A 22,247-nucleotide genomic window follows, 5' to 3' on the forward strand; every position below is an offset into this window, starting at 1 on the left:
TCACTTAATCTTACCTCGAAATCACAAAGTTTCTTCTCTGAAGCGAGCTGCTACTTCCAAAATTAAGTTGTTCTTGGTTCGTGTAACAACAAAAACGTAACAAAAAACTAGATAAATATTCTAAATATCTTTTTTAATCTTTTATTAATTTTTAAAAACGGGTTGATATGTGTATGTATATTAAAATATTAAATTGAATTTTTTTAGTAAATTCTAGTAGCTTCTTCGAAGTTTCTTCTAACACTGTACTTTTTGTTAAAATGGAGTTAATGGTTGATAATGTGTATGTATATTAAATTAAATTTTTTAGTAACTTCTACTAGCTTCTAACTTCTAATACTGTACTTTTTTTAAAATGGAGTTATTAACGTTAAAAAAACTAGAAATAATAATATGCTACCAATCTGGCAACTTTATACTCAGGATGCTCCGGCTGAAATAATCAGCCAATTGGCTGACATCAGCCGCTCACATGCTGATGCCTGTGTATTTCTTATGGGATTTTTTGGCTCATGTACCCCCCAATTCTAAATCGTAAAAACTTCATATAAAAAAAATGGTTTGGCTGACGTCAGCCGCGGTGCTGCCACTAGAACTTGTATAACCCTGTTATAAAAGTTACCCAAGACACCAACCACACCATATGACTTTTAATGGATTGCTGTGTTTCGATAACACAACAAACTGACAGCTGAGAAATTGGCGGCAAAAAAACCAAAACAAATCATACAAATGTCTAAATAAAAAAGAACAGAAAACTATCACTCATATGTGAATCGTGTTTGATTTGTAAACTTGCTGTTGATATTATTGCACTAATATTTCCTTAATTATTTTAGTTTTTGTATTAAATGTGTCTTATGTATTAAAAGAAATGCTAAATTTAAATTGTGTTATTTGTGCTGAAATATTCGGAGCGTCCGATGATGTTCATGTCACCAGTTGTGGACACATGTTCCATACAGCTTGCCTAAATCAATGGCTACAAAGGTACTTTGTGGATAAGACAAGTTTTATGTTGTGCAGTTCAACGTTTATATTTTTGTTTATTTTTCTTTCTGTATCTAAAGATCTAAAACATGTCCGCAGTGTCGAAATAAATGTACTGACCGTAATATTATAAGGGTTTACTTTAACTTGGCCAATTTGGATATTAGTCGCATAGATGTTGGTTCACTGCAGGAACAGCTGGACAATGTGCAGCTACAGTTAAAGATGAAAGAAAAAGAATTGCAAAAGGCCGCAGATCACATAAAAAGTTCCAAGGAAACACAAAAGAAGTGCATGTAAGTGTTAAAAATTTTAGAGTGAAAAACTTCCTCCACTTCCGTAGTTTTTATCAGCAGAATCGTCACTTTTTCTTTTTTTTTATTTGAAAGCTCATACTAAATTTTACTATTTCTATAAAATCTGATCCACTGTCGAGGTTTTTGAGCGGTCAGTTATTTAGCTGCTACCCGTCCACTCAAAAACGTGTCAGTTTTGTTTATTTTTAATTTGTTGTTCCAAATAGCATTTGGATTAGAGATTATTTAAACAGCTCTAAATAATACTAAATTTCAGCCTATTTGGGCTACGAGTTTTTATCTATAAAAATTCCAAACAAACATTGCAAGTTATATGGAAGCTAGTAAAAAAGTAATTTCGAACTTTTTGGCTTTCAAAAATATTTAGAATTTTTGAACACTATTGTAAATTGATGTAAATTGGAATAAATGTACATATTTGTTGATTATTAACTAATTAATTTTTTATTAAATTCCTAGGAAAACAATAGCTGGCTTAGAAAAGGATCTGCAAAGCAAAAGTTTTTTAATACTCAACTATGCTGAGAAGGTAATTTTCCAAAAAAAAAAGAACAACTTTCCAATTTAATTACAATAAAAATCTGTGTTAACAAATTCATTTATATGCAGACAAAAATGCTTGAGTCACAAGTTAAAGTAATGGATAACCTGCGCAAAGAATGTAAAAGTCTCAAAGATCAAGTAGAAGCCATGGATGGAGTCAATACCCTGTTAACATCAACCATGAGTGATGCTGAAAAATTGCTCAAAAATGAAAATGATCCAAATATTTTGTCCGTTTGGGTTGCAACTCTAAAAAGGTAAATATAAAAATAAATAATAAAATATGTAGGTAAATGAAATACTCTATTATTATTATTTATTGCAGAGAATTAAGAGTGTGTGAAACCAAAAAGTCTGATATGCGTGCGGTTTTAAAAACTGTGCAAAGTGATTTGCGCAAAGAAATTGAGCATAAAAAGTAAGTTTGTTAAATATTAAATTCCATAAACAATATTTACAAACAAAATTTATTACAGAAAACAAGAAGAAAGAATTTCTCAGCTGGAAAGTGAAAATTATCAGTTATTAGAAAAGGTATTTATTAAAAAAAAAAAAAATTAAAAATAAACCAATGTTCATTTTCAATTATTTATATTGCAGATAAAATGTCTAGAGGCAACAATTAAAAAGACTACGAACAATAATAACAATAATGATTATGACAAATCTCTAAATGGTAGCATTGGTTTAAATACTGCTTATAACAATAGTGTCGATATTATGTCACCACCACCAATAACTAAAATTAAAGAAGAGAAACGTTTAACTATATCGCCCACTATAGTAAGTTACACTTACATATCGTCACCTTAAATGCAAACGGACGTAACGTTTTTGATTGATTATGGTTATTTTTAACAAACTGCATGCTCACGCAAATTCTTAGACTCCTGTGATCAAAAAGTACAACATTATTAAATAAATTCAAACGCTAAAAATTGCCAAGAATACTTTACGTCCGTTTCCATTTAAGTCTTAAATTTTAAGATGATATATAGTAATTAATTCGATTAATGAAATAATTTTTTTTTATTTTAAATTTTAGAAAGATAATATTAAGAAAATTGAAGAATCCTCATCTCCTTATTTGAATATTAAATCATGTAGTGTTCTGCTGCCACCTTTATTAATGAAAAACCATGAAAATCGTATTAGCAACAATACAAAACCAATGGGCAACAAACTAACAGTATTGAAAATTTCACCCACAAAGCCAAGATTGGGAGCGATACGCAAAACAAAAAGTGATTTAAGCCTAAAGGTAAGAAATTAAAAAAAAAAATAAAACAAATTAAATGAATTCATATTAATTTAAATATTATTGTTTCTTTATTCTTAGTATTCTATATTGAAAAAACCCCGCCTTGATTTAGCATCTAGTTCGGGAACTTCTGGTTCCACTATGAAACCCTTAGGTCCCAACTTTGTGTTCAATGGTTTTGGTGGCTCCGAACGTGTGGATCCTTTCGAACGTAATGTGAACTCCGATGATGATTGCCAAGTAGTTACTGAGACCAAAGAACAAGATGAAGTGAAACAAAAGCCAACTGTACCCACAACCAGTATACATAGTCGTTTGAAAACTGGTGGTTTGCGTAATTTCAAATTAACCAAGTGATTGTAATTAAATTTCCTTTCCTTTTACCCCATCTATAAGTTTTTTTGTTTAAAAAAGAGCTGCATTACTTAATGTTACTACCTCTTAATTTATATATTAGTTGTAGTTAGTAACAAATTTATAAGATTCAATGTTTAATTTTCCTTAAAGAATTTATGCAAATTGTGGTAATTTAATTTACGTTAATTATCTTATATTTTTATTTTAATTGTGAAGTAAATGTGTGCCTGTACAATATATATTTTATGCAAGAATTTATTTAATTTTGTTAAAAGCATTTTACGAAACAATATTTTCTTGTTTGTTACTCATTTATAAATTTGTGCTTATTTATTTCATAAATTCCATTAATTTAAGTTTAAATTAATAAAAAGAAATTAATTTTGTATATTCAATGTTACTCGTTCATTTATTTTTTTCACTAATTTTTAAACAAAATTCGTAAAAATTGGAAAGTTGATTTCATTAGACAGACAGACATGGCTAAATAGAATGCATTTATGGTTGAATTAATTCCTAATGGAATTAATAACTAATCCAAATCTTTAACAAACTTTTTTAATCCCTCTGCAGGAAAAATCTTTTTTTTTTTTTTGTTGCAAATATTACCAATTTATTAGATATTTCCAAATGTTGTTATAAAAAAGGCGCATATAAAAATGATGGGATAGTAAATAGCAGATTACAAAAATTGTTAGAAAAAAGAATACTAGTACTTAATAAATCAATTTTGTATAATAAGTGAATACATATGGTTGCGTAGTTCTATATTTTTTAAATGTATATTGTATTATGCATGTGTTAAACATTCAAAAAAAATTCCTTCCAAAAAGGCCAATTGTGTTTTGAGTATTTATTGCTTGTTCATAATTTTCTTTTCGGCAGTACCAGTCCACTCCTCTTTTAAATCAACCTTACAGCCCAAATCACGTAATGCAGCCTTGACATCTTGCAAAATGGAAGGATGTTCGCCAAGTGCTGTATTTAAGACATCTTCAATGCCAAAAGATAACCATGTGTCGCATTGTTCCCTAGAGCGTGAAACCATATTACGTATGGCCCAGGCACCATTGCGCTACAGAAATATAAAAGCAAATGATGTTAGATTTTGGATTTATGAAGATAAAATATAATTTGGTTTTCTCACCTGAATAATTTTATTTTTTTGATGTAAACGCATAGATTCAACTATACATTCGGAAATGCCAGTATCAAATAGTATTTTACTATTATCCTTGACACGTAGTGTTAAAGTGGCAATACAACCTAGAGCCGCCATTACCAGTTTTTCATTTGCCTAAAATTATTATTTGAATATTTATAATTTATTGGATTATTATGTATTTTTTTTAAAGGTTGGCTACCGATACCTCTAAAATATCCTTTACCGTTACCGTTACTGAAATAACAGGAATTAAATTTTTTTAATAATTTAATTCTGGAATTACCGTTATCATTAAAATACCGTTACCGAAATAACTGCAATTGTCGTTGCCGCTAAAACAGTTACCGAAATAATCCAAATTAGCGTTACCGTTACCTTTTCACAGTTTCAAATTGGTAGCCCACCTTGTTTTTTTATATAAACACTCGGTTGTTATTTAAAAACTTCGTTTTGTATGACTTACCATATGAGTGTGTAGCAGCTCTTTAAGTGTGGGAGCAACACCTTGTTGTACTATGTGACTTTTAACGGTATCATGGCCTGCCAAGGCACGTAAAAGTTTGAGAGCTTCACGATTTAAACGCACAGCATTTATGTTGTTAGACTTGAAGAAAATAAATAAGAAACAAGTAAGAGAGCTATCTACATTCGGATTCCTCGTTTTCTCCAATAGAGTAGATCGTTCTAACAAATTCACTTACCATCACTTGAAGTACCAATTTAATACCTCCAGCTTCATCGACAGTAGTACACAATTCTTGGCGCACTGCCAAAGTACCAATAGTCAACAACAAATCAGCTAGTATGACTGGATCTTCAAATTCAGCCAGTAGATTTGTCAAGTCGACAATAAACTCAGCTCCCAACTGACGCGCATGCTCATGAGCACATCCAAATTCTACACGGATGTCATCATCTAATACCAAATAACGACAAACAGTCAAAGCTTCTCGCAATACATTAGGCTTTTCTTTACAGACAAAAGGTTTTAAATGTTGTTTGATATTGGCTTGAATAATATTTTGACGATTCATTTCATGCATTACACAACATTTCTGTAGCCACTGTAAAGTCAAACAAGCCACCTGATCATTGTCGACATACGAGTCTAGTAGACGTTTTGCCAAGGACAATGAATTGGCATCAAATATATCAGGTTGGGTATTATACAAACTATTCAATGTTTTAAGAACAGCCACAGTAACATCAGTAGTATTGGCATTGCTGTCTGGTAAATCAAGCTGTTGATTTAAAATTTGAAGCAGAAGGGAATTTACATTGTTTTTGCCTGCCAAAACACGGTGTGCAATAGATTTCTGACATTCCTCATCGATATTTTTTAATAAGTTCAATAGCTTTTCTTTGTCCTCGCATTTATCGTCTACATAGACTTTAAGATTGTCAATGGACTCATTAAGTATCGGCTTGCCCGTATCCTCATTGATGGCTAAATCCTTAATAATGTTTACTAAATTTATGCCCTGAAATAAATGTGCAAATTATTAATTGTTATTGTAAAACTATCTAGATATGCGTCATTGGATTTTGTTTAATGAAGCAGAAAGCATTCTACCTCCCTCCCTCACTTAAACACCTACTTGTGCTTCAAACTGATTGATGGTCTCCTGTTTGGCTTCATCTGGCGACATAGCAAACTCCACAATGTTTTCTTTAACAACATCATCGAATGTTTCCTGTGAAATTACTTTGGCCATTATTTCAGAGGGTTCTTCTTGTTATTATAGTAAGACAAAGAAATTTTATTTATTTCAAGTTGTTTTACAACTTCCCACACACAGCGCAGCACAAGTTTTAAAGAAGTTTTTTTATGTAGCACTAATTGAATTTTTATTGTTAAATTTTATTTGAAATTTTTAATTATTAAAATTTTGATATTTTTCTAAACATTTGTTAAATTTTGTTAATTTTTTTTAAAATTAATTAAATTTTTTAATTATCAGCTGTTTGTTTAATAAAAAATGAAGTTACCGGAACTGTTTTTGTAATTTTAACAGTGTGGTATTTTGGTGACTTCCGTAAAAACGCTTGTATGACAATGGGCGTTTTTCAAATGCAACTATTTAAAGGGGATTGTTCTTTAAATAGTGTAGGATGTGATATTTGCATTTGAAAATTTCACTTTCTTTACCTACCTTAGTCGGGTTTTTTTAAATTTTTCACATTTTTTTTTAATTAATAAGAAATTTATAAATGTTTATAAAAAACAATTGTCTAAAAATCACTGTTGAGTCTTAAGTTATAATGTGTTAAGAAAAAAGGAGTTATATCACATTTACACCTAACTCGAAATCTCGTTAGATCTTAAATGTTTTGATATCATTTAAATGGGCTTGAGATACCAATTATGATAGATATATGTACATATATACATATTTTTATATTATTTGCTGCTGCTTGATGTTAAATACTACTTGTAAGTTCTAAGATCATCTAAAAAAAGAAGTGTGAGATAAAAATTAGTGGTTACGCTTTTTTGAGTATATATTTGCCTTGTTTGACCTTACCTTAATATACTATTATTGAACGCTATTATCATCCCTTTAAAACCAACCCTTCAGCCATTGTTGCCAGATTTGCCGATTAATCGTCATTTTGACGATTATTTATTGTAAAAATGAAAAACTGCGATATGACGATTTTTGTCCGCAAAAGGACATTGATTTGTCCGCACATGAATTCTTCGAACAATGTTGTCAGAAAAATTGTTCGCACAACTAAGTCTAACATGAAATTGACAATAAATCTACAAATTTTCTCCACACCGGAGAACATGAATCAATTTGTGTCCGTAATTCAATATTAAAAATGTTTGTTAAGATTAAAAGTGGTGAAATAATCGTTTATACAAACAATTACTTAAAGGATTTCTATAAGCCTATACTAAAGACTTTTTAAAATTAAATAATATAAAAGTAATAAAGCATCATATACTAAGACAATTTATTTTTCACGAAAACGGTACGAATTGATGGCTAGTCAAGATTGGGGTGAATGCCATAAAATATTCAAATTTTTGTATAAAAATATTAAATAATTTTTATTATTTAACACATTTTTTTTAAAATATGTAAATTCTCTATTTGAAAGTTAATTTTTTCTTATAAAACCGACAACTTTCATCAAAAATTAGGTACTTTAATTTTTTCAGATTTTTGGCGATTTCAAAAATATGTTGACGATTTGTTAGTTAAAATTTGACGATTTTATACTAAAATTATCTGGCAACACTGCATGCAGTTGAAATGTCAAATTCTATAGAAAGAGAGAGTATATAAAATTTACAAGAAGAAGCATTTCATAAAATCTCTTGTGCATTATCAAGTAAAAAAAATTTAATTCGTCACATTTTTTTTAGTAAAAATTACGAAAAACCCATTTTTAACCAAATAAAGACACATTTTAAATACAAATATCATCTGCATATATAGCAGGAACTATATAATTTTCTCAATAATAAAATTTACAAATAAATTTGCATAATTTAAAACTCAAAAAATGGAAGACGATTGGGGTAAGTGCTGGCAAAATTTAACTTTCAATCTTGAAAGTTCAAAGGAATTTATTTTCGTACAGAGGCCACTTCCCCAAATCAAAGAAAAAAAACTGGCCATGTGCTTTACATACAATTATAATAAATATTATTTGTAAGAAAATGTATAAAAATTATGATTAGATGGTTACATATGTACATATTATGAAACCTTGAAATTGAACATGAAATCAACAAATGCATTAATATTAGAAAAAATCTTTTAATACTTCTAGAAAGTGCTGCTGACAAGCCTGTAGTTGTTATACCAGACAACATCAACAAATGGGCTGGTGAGGATGACGATGATGATGTTAAAGTAAGTTAATTACATTGTATTTTTTAATTACCTATTTATTTATATTTTTGTAACACAATTTTGCATACATAAATTTGTTTTACTTACTATTCAATTGACACGTGTATGCTTTTTGTTTTTGTCTGTATTTATGTTGTTTGTCTCACCCCCTTGTATTTGTAATCAAGAGTGAGATTTGTTAATGTGCAGCAAGTTACTTAATTTTGCCTGTCTTGCATATTGTATTAAGTTAAACGAAATAAACTAGAAAGTGGTTTTCAACAAGTTTATTTTTATTAAACTGTATATGTATCACTAATTGTTGTTATGACAAATATTATAATTATCAAAAAGTTAATAGCAGCTAACATATTTTTTCCTAAATATTAACAAATTTAAATTGTAATTTTTCTATTTATAGGATAGTTGGGATATTGAGGAGGAAGAAAAGAAGGATGAAGAAAAGACAGATTCAACCGCAACAAAGGCTCCAGTTAAAACGAAACCCAATAAAGCTCTGAAAACGAAACTGGCCGAACAAGAGGTAACTAGCATTTGTAAATATACATATGAACAATTTTTGTTTCAAGAACAATAAATAGGAAATTATAATATGTGTAATTATGCACATCTGATAAAGCATCCTTCGTGGTATAATTTTTACAATTTCCATAGATTTTGTATGCGATTGAGATCTGTCGATTGGACAGGCCTTTTCAAAATGCACACCTCATTCGATTGTCATTCTCGTACTAGAATCTCGAAACTAGGTATATATTTTCTCAGATAGGTTAAAATTAATCTGTATCCGATTCCAGTCATAGTATATGGGTATGAATGGGAGCTATACTTTGCAATAAAAAATAGCCGCCGACAATAATATTGCCATCGCAAAACTCGATTGTCTCATTATTTTGTGTACTCGGGGTCCAGTTACTTTCCCTTCGGGCGTCTTACAAAAGTTTTCTCATCACTGCTTTTTAAATTGTATTTGGATTTATCCGAAAAGAGAACAGTATTTCTGTATCGACCAGTTTAAATGTTCTTTGGCAAATTGTATACTATGTTTTAAACAAAACCTAGTAAATTTTATTTATCTTAGAAATTTACATCTAATTTGATTTACTTTACTTCAAAAAGAGACTGGCAGAAGAAGCTGAAGCTGAGCGTATAGCAAATATGACACCAGAAGAGAAATTGGCTGAAAAATTGCGTATACAAAAAATTCAAGAAGAATCAGATTTAAAGGTTGCTCTAGATACCTTTGGTGTAGCTGACATTAGCGGTGCTGGTTTAGATGCATTTAATCCTCAAACTGAAGAAGAATTCAAAGAATTTGGAGCGACGATTAGTTGGAAATTGGCTCAATACAAAGAATCGCCGCATTTTTCCCAATTCATTGAGGATTTAGTGCGTAGCATAGGTGTACATCGTAAGTTTACTTAAATTTAATATCTACTTGAGCAATTACTAATCTTCTAAATTCTTTAAATTTTAGTAACTCTGGCTGATTTGAAAAAACTGAAAGTTAATGTTGAAAATTTACACACCGAAAAAGTGAAATTAGAAAAGCAAAATACTAAGAAACCTGGCGGTAAGGCTAAGGGAAAAATTACGCTGAAAAAAGAAAGTGATGTAAGTAAAAAAAGCATTTTTATACACTAAAATAAACTATAATAAATTTTAAATTTATTTATCTTTAGGATATTGATGTCTATAATAAATATGGCAATGATTACACTACAACCTATGATGATTACGATGATTTCATGTAAATAGTCAGCCACATCAGTCAGTCATATATACCTTGTATTGTTTACTTATCGATCCTTCTAAAACAACAGTCTTTCAAAAATTCGTTTGTTGAGCTCTTTATATTATTATCAATCATCAGAAACAGATAAACAATTTGTTAATAATGTTGATGTGATACACGATTAGCTCATCCTCATCATATATTTTTTATAAAAAAGAAAAGAAAAAACGAAAAAGATGTTATAAAGCACACACCGGAATTTAACAATATGTTAAAAACCAATCACTTTTTTGTTTTGTTATTTAATCAAGAAATACCATATATTATATTTCTTAATAAAAGAGTAAAATTATAAAACTGTAAGAAATAACTTTTCATATAATTGCGAAATAACAACAATTTGTAAATTTTAAACTAGAAAAACGAACATTTATTTTTTTTTTCATTCAGGTAGATTTAACGGTCAAATTGTAAGTTGCTTTATGAGAATTATTTTTTTGTATAAAAAATATATAAACTTAAATAATAAAACTAAAAAAAAAATAGTATTTTTTTAAAATATTTAAATTTATTGAGGATTAAAAATTTGATTGAAGAGGTTGAATACTATATATTCTTTATTCTAAATGAATTTTACCATATCTGTTGATATATGTACATTTTAATATATTCGCGCAATTAAAAGTAAAAAAAAAAATAATGACAATCCAAATTTGTTCCACTTGTATTGTCTTCAGATTTGTAATATCCAACCAATTTAACCTTACATTGTTACAAGTTGAAATAAATTTTTTCTATTTATAGAACATAGTTTCTGAGTTATATGCAAAAGTAGATTTTGTTAATTTGTAATACCATAATTCTCGAATATATATCTGATATTAAAAATTAGAATTTTGATGTTTTCGGATTATTCTTCGAAATATTAGGAAATTTGTACTCAATATTTATTATCTCAAGGTCCGAGTCCATATCGAAAATGTTTTTTCCTCCCTGTAACAAAATAAATAAATTTTGTGACATCATTCTTTTCGAATTGCGTTTTTTAACTTTTTTCATTAATTGAAAACTCAGTTTACAACACTTGAAATTTATCGATTACTCATTAATCGTTCTATTTGTAATCTCGAATAAAAACATCTTTGTTTACATTAAGCGCTAAAAAGTTTTCGCGGACATATTTAATTTAATACAAAGAACATTTTAGAACTATGAATGCCAAACTAAATGCCGAATTAGACAATGCTTTACAGTGTCTGCTAGAAACATATCACCTGGCTCTAGAGTTTGGCGACGAAGGTAAGATATTTTACAATTTTTGTCGTTAAATATTGGCACAAACATCTTCCTCATTACAGAATCGCAAAATCACCAGACATATTTGGATTTGGCTGACAAATTGTTGTCAACTAAGGAGAATGCCAAACGCATGGATGACGCCATTGAAGTGGCCAAGGAACAAGGCACCCTTGAGGATTTTGAACATGAATATCAACAACAGTTGAATACTCGCTTGTCTAAGAAATATGATGTGAAAAAGTGTTCAGATTTCAAGAATTTTAAACAGCAATTGTTGCAAATTGCTCAGGCAATGGAACAGGAATGTGAGGTGGCCACGGGCAGCAATGCGACACGCGTTGAAAGCGATGATTTTGTAATGGAAAGCGAGATAAATGTATTTGATCCTCTAACCAAACAGCGTATGCAAAATCCAGTGCGCAATACACTCTGTAATCATCATTATGAGAAATCTGCTATTCTAGAAGCCATACAAATAAACAAGCGTTTGAGATGTCCCGTGGCAGGTTGTGGTAACAAAGCGTTTGTTATTCAACAACATTTGGTTGATGATAACATGTTTAAAATTCGTTTGCAAAAAATGCAAGATTTGGAAGCCGAAGACTAATACACACATTTTAAATTACTAGGTATAAGTTTCTAATTTTTATTTAAGTATATTTCACTGTTACAGTTTTATGAAATAAACACCATGAATTGTTTTCCTTTTTTATCTCTCACATTCCAAGAACCTCAATCCATGTTTAATTATCATCAATCAGCTTGTGATATATTTTGCGAAGCACTAATCAAAGTATCACGTAAATCTTTTGTTGATTGTATGTGTACCCGTACAGTATTCAAGAAAGTAGGATATGGCATAGGTCCAGCAGGATTATCTTGCATGTAGGGCTCAGTTCTCAAGGCTGTAACAGCGCCGGGCAAATAATGCTGGGCCGAGGACAATTGTTGCATGCATTGCATAGCAGTTTTTAGGTGTAATTCTATCTGATCGCAATAAGAGTAGAATTCCTCCAAATGTTTGTCGAAACGGGCCGAATTCATGACGGTGTCCCTCTTTAAATTATCTGCCAAGTTATTTTGTTGCAGAGTAAAAGCGGCTCCACGAAATGTCAATAACAGAGATTCCCTCATAGGCATAAATAAGCTTTTAACCTTTGATATATTATCAATTTTCTCCGGTTGTTGTGGATGCTGCTGTTGTTGTTGTTGACCTTGAGGATTTTGTGGCATCTGTCCAGCCATTTGTTGCTGTTGAGGCACCATCTGTTGTCCTACTGGAGGTTGTTGCGGTGACGACTGCATCAATGGTGATACTCCCTGTTGCATCATGGGATTTGGTGGTCCTACAGCGCCAGGAATATTACCAACACCACCCATTTGCTGCTGTGGCATAGCGTGCATATTCATATTGGGATTCATATTGCGAAAATCGATTGAACTTTATAAGTTGTAGAATTTTATGAACTTGCAAATTAGTTTTTTTGTTTATGTTGAGTGAAAATAGCACTGTCAGATTGTTTATATATATTATTTGTTAGAGATGGGTGTTTTTATTTGGATTACATGAAATGTGTTGCCAGATAACTAAATTTAATGTTAGTGGAGGAAGTTTTTTATTTTAATCAGGGAAACCAGAAATAAACTTAATCTATATCGAACTTTTTTAAATTTTCACGTTTTGCAGGAAATAGATGAACAGTGGTCATATTGTTAAAATTCTACATCATTTTCATTACTCTTTTGCCAAATAATACAGTTGTATCCATCTTCCACTTTAATTTTTTCTTTCAACTCAAAATTTCTATTTATATGAACCAGTGCGATCCATTGATAATATATTATTTAATAACAAAATTTGCATACATATTTAAAAAATAACAATATTTTTCAAAAAATTAAGTATTTTTTTGAATTTTTTACTTTGCTGCTGATTCAAATATTGAAACATTTATTGCGCTTTTTAACCAAAAAGTAAGTGTCTTATCACCCAAACAATTTAATTAACAAAATTTTTTGAAATTTGGTGAAGTTTATAACCCTCATAGCTTTTGGCATAGCTGAATTAAGCTCTCTTACTTGTTTAAACCGATTCTTTATTTTCCTCAGTTGTACATACATACCATCCAGTTTTATTTATCCATTCTACTTAAATAAAAGATATTTGGCAAAATCTGGTTTTGAATTCAATTAAATAAAACCTCAGGGTTCACATATATATTTTATTAAAATTAATTTTAATATTAACTCTATAAACTGACAATAAGATAAAATCTAATATTAATTAAAAATAATAAAAAGTTTGCTCCTGTTGAGGACAAGCAATGCGTGAGAAAAAAGTTCAATACATTTTAAAGTAAGCGCAGGCGACAATTTGCAGCACCACATTGGCAATATAAAACTTTGCCCGGTACAACACCCACTTCATAATTATAATTCCAAGTTAGTTCTGTGCCAGCACGTATGTTACACGAGGAAAAGAATGCCACATTCGGGAAACGTAAATCATGCGTGTCCACAAAAACATTTTGTACGAACATATTGGGAGCACAAGAATGCTGAAAGATGAAAAATAAATTTTTAAAAACTATGTTAATTTTTACTACTATAGATTTTTTTTTAAACGTACATTGAAATAACGACCCAAATTGCCGGAAATTTTTGCATCCATTACATAACAGGCTTCATCTTTGCCATAAAGTGTTCGTATGGAACTAAATAAAAAGAAATTAATTAGAAAATGTTGGAACAATTAAAACTATAACTTACTTTTCCCTAACTGAATCTTCATTCATGTCGGCATTTGGATTAAAATTGATTACTTGTCTCTCTTGCGAATCTTCTTCTTGATTACCAGGTCGAGTTGACTTGGCGGCATTTAGTTTTTGTTTTGCTCTTGTCAGAAATGATTTGCTGGGTGTGAAATCATCATCATCCATTTCTGGATTATAGGCGTCCTCTTCTTCAGGCTCGGGTAGCTCTACCTCTGATTCATAACCTTCTTTAATTTGTTCTGCAACTTCTATATAATCCAATTCAGCAAAATACTCATCGCCAGCATCTTGACCACCCTAAAAGTGTTCATAAATTTTCCATATAATAGTGTGTACCTATTATTTTTCTTTGAATATGTTTTAATTTACCTCATTGGCTTTTGCTTCGGTTAACAAGTGACCCGCATAGACGCATACAAAACTACCGCGTGGTATATCATTAATACAACGTAGACCCCAACCACGATTTGAGGTCTTAAATACTTGCAATTTCATTGTCAAAGAATTCTGCACAACACGATTAAGACAGCTACTCTTGCATTTGCAATTAGCATTACATTCATAGATACCAGTTGGCACATGATCGTGCAGACGTCTATATTGATAGCCCACCTCTTCGGGAGCAGCATTGGGATTGCCATATTTAGCACCAGCCAAAGTTAATTGCCAACAAGCGCATTTGCTCTTATCCTTTAGTGAATAAATGTTTAATTATTATTAATAATACCCAAATTTATTAAAGGGACAAAACAAACAATTTTAAGAAATAAGAAAACGAAAATAACTTACCGCACAATCGTCCTCACAATCACATCCAACCAAAAATTCCGGATCCGTGTTAATATGTACACCTTCTGTAGGTATAACCTTAGCCGAATATTTACATTCCGGCGGTAGGGTATTGTCATAATAATTCACCAATGGTATGGCCATTTTTTCCTGACCTCCAGATATATCACGCTTCTGCACAATAGCACTTTCAATGACATATTCGGCCAAGCAGCTAATTTCGTGACTGAAATCAAAATTGTCCACATTTAAAACATTTTTTGTGGCACGTAAATAGTGATGTAACTCCTTCATGTTACGTAGAATTTTACCACACGGGGTACGATAGGTAACGACGCGTTTGATTTTTTGACGTATTATGAAACGTTCCCAGCCAGAGAGTAACGGTTTCGATAAGGGACTATAAGCGCTAAGATTATGAGTGATTTCAAAGAGACATGCGGGTGAACATTTGTGGGATTTAAATTTGCGTGGCGGCAAATTCCGCTTAGCTGTATAGTAAACGACCTTAAACGACAAATAGATGATAGTGTTAATGATTTAAAAACTATATATATTTTAATATCCCATTATTTACCTTTCCTTTAGGTTTATTTTCGTCTTCTACATAAATAGTAGAATTATTTAAATGTTTCACGATAGGCTGATGCTGTTGCTGTTGTTGATAGCTACTGGGTTGCGCAGCATTCATCATGGACTCTGGTCTGCCAAAAGTTTTACGAGCCACAGCACGATTATTATCAACTGATTTATCTGTTTGTTGCTGCTGCTGCTGTTGTTGCTGCTGTTGTTGTTGTTGCTGCTGCTGAGATGAAGTCTCCTCATCTTCGGTATAACGTATAAATGGTTCAGTACGCTAAATTAATAAAAATAACAAGATGGTTTCAGTATTAAACAAATAACTACTAGTTTGGTAACTTACTCTGGGCAAACGCGACACCGGCATATTAGAATTCTTTTGTAGTGATTTCTGGTACTCCTTAAAAACGGGACCTAACCGCAACGAACCACGATATATCCATTCGGTATGACTTTTACTACCTTCAAATTGCATTAATACCAAACTGCAGTCAATATCGACGACACGAGCATGCAACCAATAACCATTTGATTCGGTGTTCATAGATTGTCCTTTTTGGGTTTGTACCATGGGACGATTTATCGAATATTGTGTTAAATATTTTTGTATAAAATCTCTGGAAGCTGGATGAACATCTTCCCAAACACAGTCTGATACGTGGCAAACTAAACGTACATCCTTGTGGTAGACATATTGGGTATAGCCATCATCGTAGAAGATTAAATATCTAAACAGTAAACGATTTTAAAGTATGCAATACAAGTAAGAGGGCTATATTAATTTTTTTTCAAAATTTTAAATTTTTTTTAAAAAAATTTTTTTTTACTTTAAAATTTTGTTTTTAAATTTATAAGTGAAAAAAATGTTTGGAAAAAAAATTCGGGCTAAAAAATATTTTTCCCCGGTTTTGACCAATTGTAGGTAGTATAACTTACTATTTATATACATCGTTGTAATGGACTTTGAAATATCTATCATTAGTTATCCATATTGTCTATATTAATGACTTAGTAATCAGATATAGAACAAAAATAGGCTGTTCCGGTTTTTTCCTTATGTCTTAGCTAATTGTGGGCGGATTTCCTCGATTTTAAATAGCAATCGAGCCGGGAGAATTCCCGATATATTGATGTATCAATCATGTTTTTAAGTTATTTGGGGGCTACGGAAAGTTGATTTCAACATACAGACGGACATGACAAACTTATATGTAAATACCCTTGCAACTCATGGTAAGGGTATAAAAAATTAGATGTGACATTTTTTTTATGATAAATATAGATTTTGTGCTTACCTAAATTTATTGTTTGGTTTTAAAGGTTCTGCAATAATGCCAGGATAAAAGGCGCTTTGAACATTAATTTTCTCACGTCCTCTGGCAAGAGAAGTCGCATCAAAATATGCAATAACACGTGTTCCTAAAATAAATTAAATCAATTTGTGTTAATACAGATGTTATCTACTTGCGCAGCCAGTAGTTAACATCATAGGAGAATTTTTGTTTTCTCTTATGCTTTTATTTTACTGTGCTTTTTGCTGCGCTCTTTTACTTACAAACAACTGTTTTTTCTTAATGTTCATAAATTATGTATGTATGTAACATATCTAAGAGAATGGTGAAAATGGAATGGTAAATCGATTACGATTATGGTCAGGGTCTAAAAACGATTTTATACTCCGATTTTTATGCGGAAATCGATTTTTGATGACGATTTATCGAAATAGAAATCAAATTCCGGAATTTTTAGTATTATCTACGTTTTTGCTTTCATTAAATTTTACAATATATTAATCTTCAGTTGACAGTGAAAAATATTCACGGAGGACCTCATTTTTTTAAGGGAAATTTTTTCAAACTTAACAAATTAGTATAAAAAGTGCTACGAAATTTTTTCCATAAAATTGTTTTCAAATGTTTGCCCTTACGGTTTATAAAATGAGCACCTCAATATAAAGGTGTTATAATACTCTTCCAAAATATAATTTTAATCAGTAATTATAGCGTATATGGGTCATTTGCTATAGTTCCCAAAAATGCAGATCGAAAGTGGCTGATCGAAAAGTCGAAAATCGATTATTAGCTTTTCATACCATTCACTAGTGCAAATAAGTTAATTTCTGAACATTAAAAAAAGCAGTTGTTCGTAAGTAAAAGAGAGCAGTAAAAACATAGGAGAAAACAAAAATGCTGTAATGCTCACAGCATTTATCTACTGGTTGCGCAAGTAGATAACATCTCACTGTACCACTATAAGCTAATAAGTATTTTTTTATTTTTTGACATCTGCTGTTTGACTTTGCTTGTTTATTTGCTCGTAGTTGCAGTTAAGCAAAAGCAAAGAATATGTATATAGAATATGATTTATATTCTTTGGTAAAAGTGAAACACAATGAAGCAAAAACAAACTCTGAATACAGCTACAGAACATTTTACAAAAAACTTACCTATTGGCAATCTAACTGCTGGGGGATCATAATAGGCCAAATATTTGGCTGGTACTGTTTTAGGTATTTGTGCCTGATTTTTAATGAATTTTATTTTATAATGTTTAACATTATAAGACACCGAACTACTACTCTCAACTGTTTCGATGACTCTACAAGGTACCCAACTAGCAATGGGATTATTTTTAACGGCAAAATAAAGAAAACCTTGTTGGATGGGTGGTCTTTCAATTTCACCCACTGGTGGAATAGGCTATAAAAAGAACGTACGTAAATTCAGTAATAGAAGAATAATTGTGTGGAAAACACATACCTGTACTTCTTTTTGCACAGTTGGCTCAAAACTCATTAATTTGCCACTATTCAAGTCCAATGGCTGCAGTTGTCGTATTTTTATTTTGGGACACGAATATAATCCTTCATGCATCTTATCAGCCTTTTTTTGCAGAGCCTTTAGTTCGCCATCCACGTAGTCCGTTTCCATTTCTAAGCGTTTTAGACGCTCCATTAGTATAGTTTTGGACCAAGTTAATTGATTTTGTATCTCAACTCTATTCAAAACTGACTTAATAGTAGCGTGTAATTCTGACTCGATAACGGATAAATCGTTTTTCGAGAAAGCTGATTTTGTTGGCTCTAGGGATTTGGTCTTATCACTGCTAGTGTCCTCATCATCGCTGCTGTCAATGATTTCTACAAATTCTTGTCTACCAGTTGGTATATTTTCCAAAAGTAAAGGTTGTTTAGCACTTATTAAACCACAAAATTCCTGCAATCAATAAAACATGTCCCAATTAATTTAATTTACATTTAAATAATTTAAATAGTATACTCGCCTCATACATTTCCAAGGCTTTGTCATAGCAATCTGCACAAATATATTGAGTCTTAAATTTCTTTTTCGTTACCTTAAAGTAACTGAACGCAAACTGCGGTACTCTGAAGTACTGCTTATGTTTATGAGGACACTCATAATTAATACATTCCTTATTGTAGAAAACCTCATCATTGGTTTCTTCTATTTCGTTGGAAGGCTTTGGTTCTTCTGGTTTTGCATCATCTTCCAATGGCATTTCTGAAGACTTCTCTAGTAATGTGTCTTCAGTTTCACAAACCTTTTCAGTATTAGTTTCAACATTGTTTACTTCAGAGTCAGTATTTTCTTCAATTGAATTGACAGATTCTTTAAGAATTTCATCTACATCCATTGAAGTTTTATCATCATTTGCATGAGTTTCTTTTATAGTTTCCATATCATCTTCATCATCAATTTCGATAATAGGTACCGGTGGCAGTTCTATGGGTATGACATCATCATCTTTAGACTTATTGTGAGATTCCGATGAAGATTTAGTTTCTTTATTGTTTTCCGAATTGTTGGTAGTTTCATTTTCATATTCTTCGGCTGGCTTATTTTCGTTTTCAGTGACACTTTCCTTTAGATCTTCTGCCATATTTGTGTCGTCATCGGTTTTGTTGATGTCCGAAAGTTCATCTTTAGTCTCCGTTATATTTGATGTTTCATCAATTACCAAATTAATGGATTCCTGACTATCACAAGTGTCCATTGGTTCTATTGATTCATCTGCAGGATTTGCAATATCATTATTTTCTTTAATAGCATTATTTTCTTCAATAGAGACAGATTCACCAAGAACATTTTCCTTTACTACTGTATCCTTTACATCTTCTTGAACTTCAGTCAAAGACGATTCAACGTCTTTGGTGGCTAAGATAGCAGGTTCGGAGCTATCGATTTTTTTATCTATTTCTTCTAGATGCAAAGTTTTGTCATCCACTACTACAGCTGTCTCAACTTTAACAGTATTTGTTTTTTCTTCAGCTTTACAAATTTCCTGCTCATTTGAAATTTCTTTATTTTCTGTTTCTTGTATTCCTGCTTCCAATTCAGGCATTTCTTTTAATGGAGATTTAACACTTTCTTTAGGCAAATTCTCTTCTTGAGTTTCAACGCATTTTAAAGCTGCGTCTTCTTTTACACTAATATCTAAATTTTCTTGTACAATATCAGCAATTTCTTTAGGACATTCCTCGGACAAGGCAACATTTATAGAGTCTTTGATTTGTCCTGTTTCTTCCACAGCATGCTCGATCGTAGAATCTATGTTTTCAAAATCTGTATCGGACATAAAACTTTCTGCTTCAGCTATATTTGAACGTTAGAATTAAAAGTAATTTTTGTAGTAAATTTTTTCATTAAAAAAAATTAGAATTATCTAAATGTTTAGGTGCGAATTCAAAAAATAAAACTGTATTTATACTAGTGGTCGATCAAAATTCGACCACTTTTTTTATATTGAGCATATCTAGAAAAAATAACTTTTTAAACCATATAGGTTTCATCAATATTGGTGAACAATAACAAAATGACTGAATGGAACATAAATCTGAATATTACGCGTTGAATTAATAAATAAAAATTAATAAAAGAGAAATAAAATACGTAGGTTAATATAATCACATTTAAGAAATTCGAAACGAGCTCTGAAACACGATCATATCCATGAATTTTAATATCAAATACATAACGAACAATTTTTCTGCACAATTTCCTCAATAATATTCAAATTGTAGGTACATTTCGTAGAAAATCCTCAAGGCAGTTGTTGACTCTGTACATAATTAAAGAATATGCAAGTCGACTCCTAAAATGATTGGGTGTATAAGATTTAAATAAGTAGTCTCCTTGAAGCTAGTTATGTACTTATATAACTAACATGGTCGCATAAATTATGGTATAGTGTCAGCATATCCAGTACTAGAGTCTAAGCAATTTAGGAAAACATATTGAAATCTATCAATCAGGTGAGAATAAACTAATTTGCACGCTGATTTTGAAAAAATAAAGTTTCCTTGTTGTTGTAGCAGCAGTGGTTGCTGAGTTGACAGACTTTGGCCGAGTGAACTCTGGCAATTCAGGTACGTAGAACCGGCTGTAGTGGGAATATAGTTTCGTAATAAGCTCTTACTGAGGTCCAAAGAAACTATTGTGCAATTTTCAGGTCTATCCAATCTCCTAATAGATTCTGTAAGTGAGATTAGTAATGAACTAGTGCTGGGATTTCGCTAAAAAGTATTTTCAAAAATTTTAAAATTTGCTCACAAAATTGTTATAAGTCGTAAGTTATTAAGTCATAAAGTAAATTTTTTTGAAATAATTACGATTCGACTAAACTTCCAGGCATCAGGAAACTTACAAACAGAAAAATCGTATTTATAAGATGAAGACATTTTATCGGTATACAGTGTACTCTCTCATAAGCGGACACCTAAGGGACTGACAATTTGTCCCTTTAGGGACGTGTCCGCGTTAGAGATGTCTCCGCAAAGAGATAGTTCACTGTATTATCATATGATATATAATATACATATATGAACATATGTTCAGTTGCATTTGACATAATACATTTTGAAGCCATAAAAATATAATATTCAGCAACTGGATCAAACTATTACGTTCATATTCTAAATGACCAACATAACCCAGCCTACCTAACCTACTCTATATTTGAAAGTTATTAACACCAGTAAATAAACGTTCACCACAAATCAGATTTAGGTTGAAATAGCTTCTATATTAACTACAATAATTTTTTAAGTTTTAACCAGTTTATTATTTACCTGCAGTAAGCTCCAATTTTTCGTCCGTATGTTCCAGACCGGTTGAACTTAGATTTTGCATTACTTCATTGGCTGGCGTTTCTTCTATATTTTCCATATCCTGGTCATCAACATCAGGTATTTGATCTGACTCCGGCATTATAAGATTAAAATCATCATTTGCAATTTCTTCTAGAGCCCTAAATGCACTTTCCAAAGCCGGCATTTCTGTATTTGTCGTCACTACTGTGGCTGGGGGTGTATCATTTGCATCCTGCCCCAGCTTATTAACATTTGTTTCAGATTCAGACATATTTATAAGAACTTTTATATATCATAAGTGGAGAACACGTTCTAAACACCTTTTTTTTATTAAATTTCTTTTTTCCAAATTAATTTAGCTATTATTTTCAAGAAAATATGTATGTGAAAAATCCTCTGAAATTGACTGACCAAACAAACAATTTTTTTGTTGTTTCAACAAAACAGAGTTGCAAAAAAA

The 22,247-nt window shown here is 31.0% G+C and overlaps 6 protein-coding genes across 6 annotated transcripts; 3 read left to right on the forward strand and 3 right to left on the reverse strand.

Moving 5' to 3' along the window:
- The first annotated feature begins 806 nt into the window (after positions 1-806).
- On the forward strand, positions 807-3,606 carry nopo (no poles). Its single transcript, XM_065512447.1, has 9 exons — positions 807-990; positions 1,071-1,286; positions 1,767-1,836; positions 1,917-2,107; positions 2,176-2,268; positions 2,327-2,384; positions 2,451-2,633; positions 2,896-3,111; positions 3,190-3,606. Exons 1-9 carry the CDS (start codon positions 875-877, stop codon positions 3,466-3,468), a joined length of 1,422 nt encoding a protein of 473 aa, XP_065368519.1. The 5' UTR covers positions 807-874; the 3' UTR covers positions 3,469-3,606.
- A 453-nt stretch (positions 3,607-4,059) lies between these two features.
- LOC135960835 (armadillo repeat-containing protein 6 homolog) lies at positions 4,060-6,578 on the reverse strand. Its single transcript, XM_065512232.1, has 5 exons — positions 6,232-6,578; positions 5,335-6,114; positions 5,097-5,237; positions 4,616-4,765; positions 4,060-4,543 (listed from the first exon to the last, which is right to left on the reverse strand). The coding sequence occupies exons 1-5, from the start codon at positions 6,346-6,348 to the stop codon at positions 4,322-4,324; spliced, it is 1,410 nt and encodes a 469-aa protein (XP_065368304.1). The 5' UTR covers positions 6,349-6,578; the 3' UTR covers positions 4,060-4,321.
- A 1,406-nt stretch (positions 6,579-7,984) lies between these two features.
- eIF3j (eukaryotic translation initiation factor 3 subunit j) lies at positions 7,985-10,660 on the forward strand. The gene is made up of 6 exons (XM_065512448.1): positions 7,985-8,165; positions 8,420-8,502; positions 8,903-9,025; positions 9,622-9,913; positions 9,980-10,116; positions 10,185-10,660. The coding sequence occupies exons 1-6, from the start codon at positions 8,150-8,152 to the stop codon at positions 10,254-10,256; spliced, it is 723 nt and encodes a 240-aa protein (XP_065368520.1). The 5' UTR covers positions 7,985-8,149; the 3' UTR covers positions 10,257-10,660.
- Positions 10,661-11,393: 733 nt separating this feature from the next.
- On the forward strand, positions 11,394-12,272 carry LOC135962462 (E3 SUMO-protein ligase NSE2-like). The gene is made up of 2 exons (XM_065514404.1): positions 11,394-11,536; positions 11,596-12,272. Exons 1-2 carry the CDS (start codon positions 11,449-11,451, stop codon positions 12,141-12,143), a joined length of 636 nt encoding a protein of 211 aa, XP_065370476.1. The 5' UTR covers positions 11,394-11,448; the 3' UTR covers positions 12,144-12,272.
- Positions 12,152-13,034, reverse strand: ix (intersex). The gene has a single exon (XM_065514403.1). The coding sequence runs from the start codon at positions 12,956-12,958 to the stop codon at positions 12,290-12,292; it is 669 nt and encodes a 222-aa protein (XP_065370475.1). The 5' UTR covers positions 12,959-13,034; the 3' UTR covers positions 12,152-12,289.
- A 710-nt stretch (positions 13,035-13,744) lies between these two features.
- On the reverse strand, positions 13,745-22,179 carry egg (eggless). The gene is made up of 12 exons (XM_065514402.1): positions 21,767-22,179; positions 18,961-20,291; positions 18,438-18,893; positions 18,125-18,377; positions 16,974-17,097; positions 16,022-16,406; positions 15,677-15,955; positions 15,100-15,606; positions 14,680-15,000; positions 14,306-14,607; positions 14,166-14,250; positions 13,745-14,094 (listed from the first exon to the last, which is right to left on the reverse strand). The coding sequence occupies exons 1-12, from the start codon at positions 22,056-22,058 to the stop codon at positions 13,888-13,890; spliced, it is 4,542 nt and encodes a 1,513-aa protein (XP_065370474.1). The 5' UTR covers positions 22,059-22,179; the 3' UTR covers positions 13,745-13,887.
- Positions 22,180-22,247: the final 68 nt, after the last annotated feature.

Source organism: Calliphora vicina, chromosome 5, assembly GCF_958450345.1.
Source record: "Calliphora vicina chromosome 5, idCalVici1.1, whole genome shotgun sequence".
NCBI lineage: Eukaryota > Metazoa > Arthropoda > Insecta > Diptera > Calliphoridae > Calliphora > Calliphora vicina.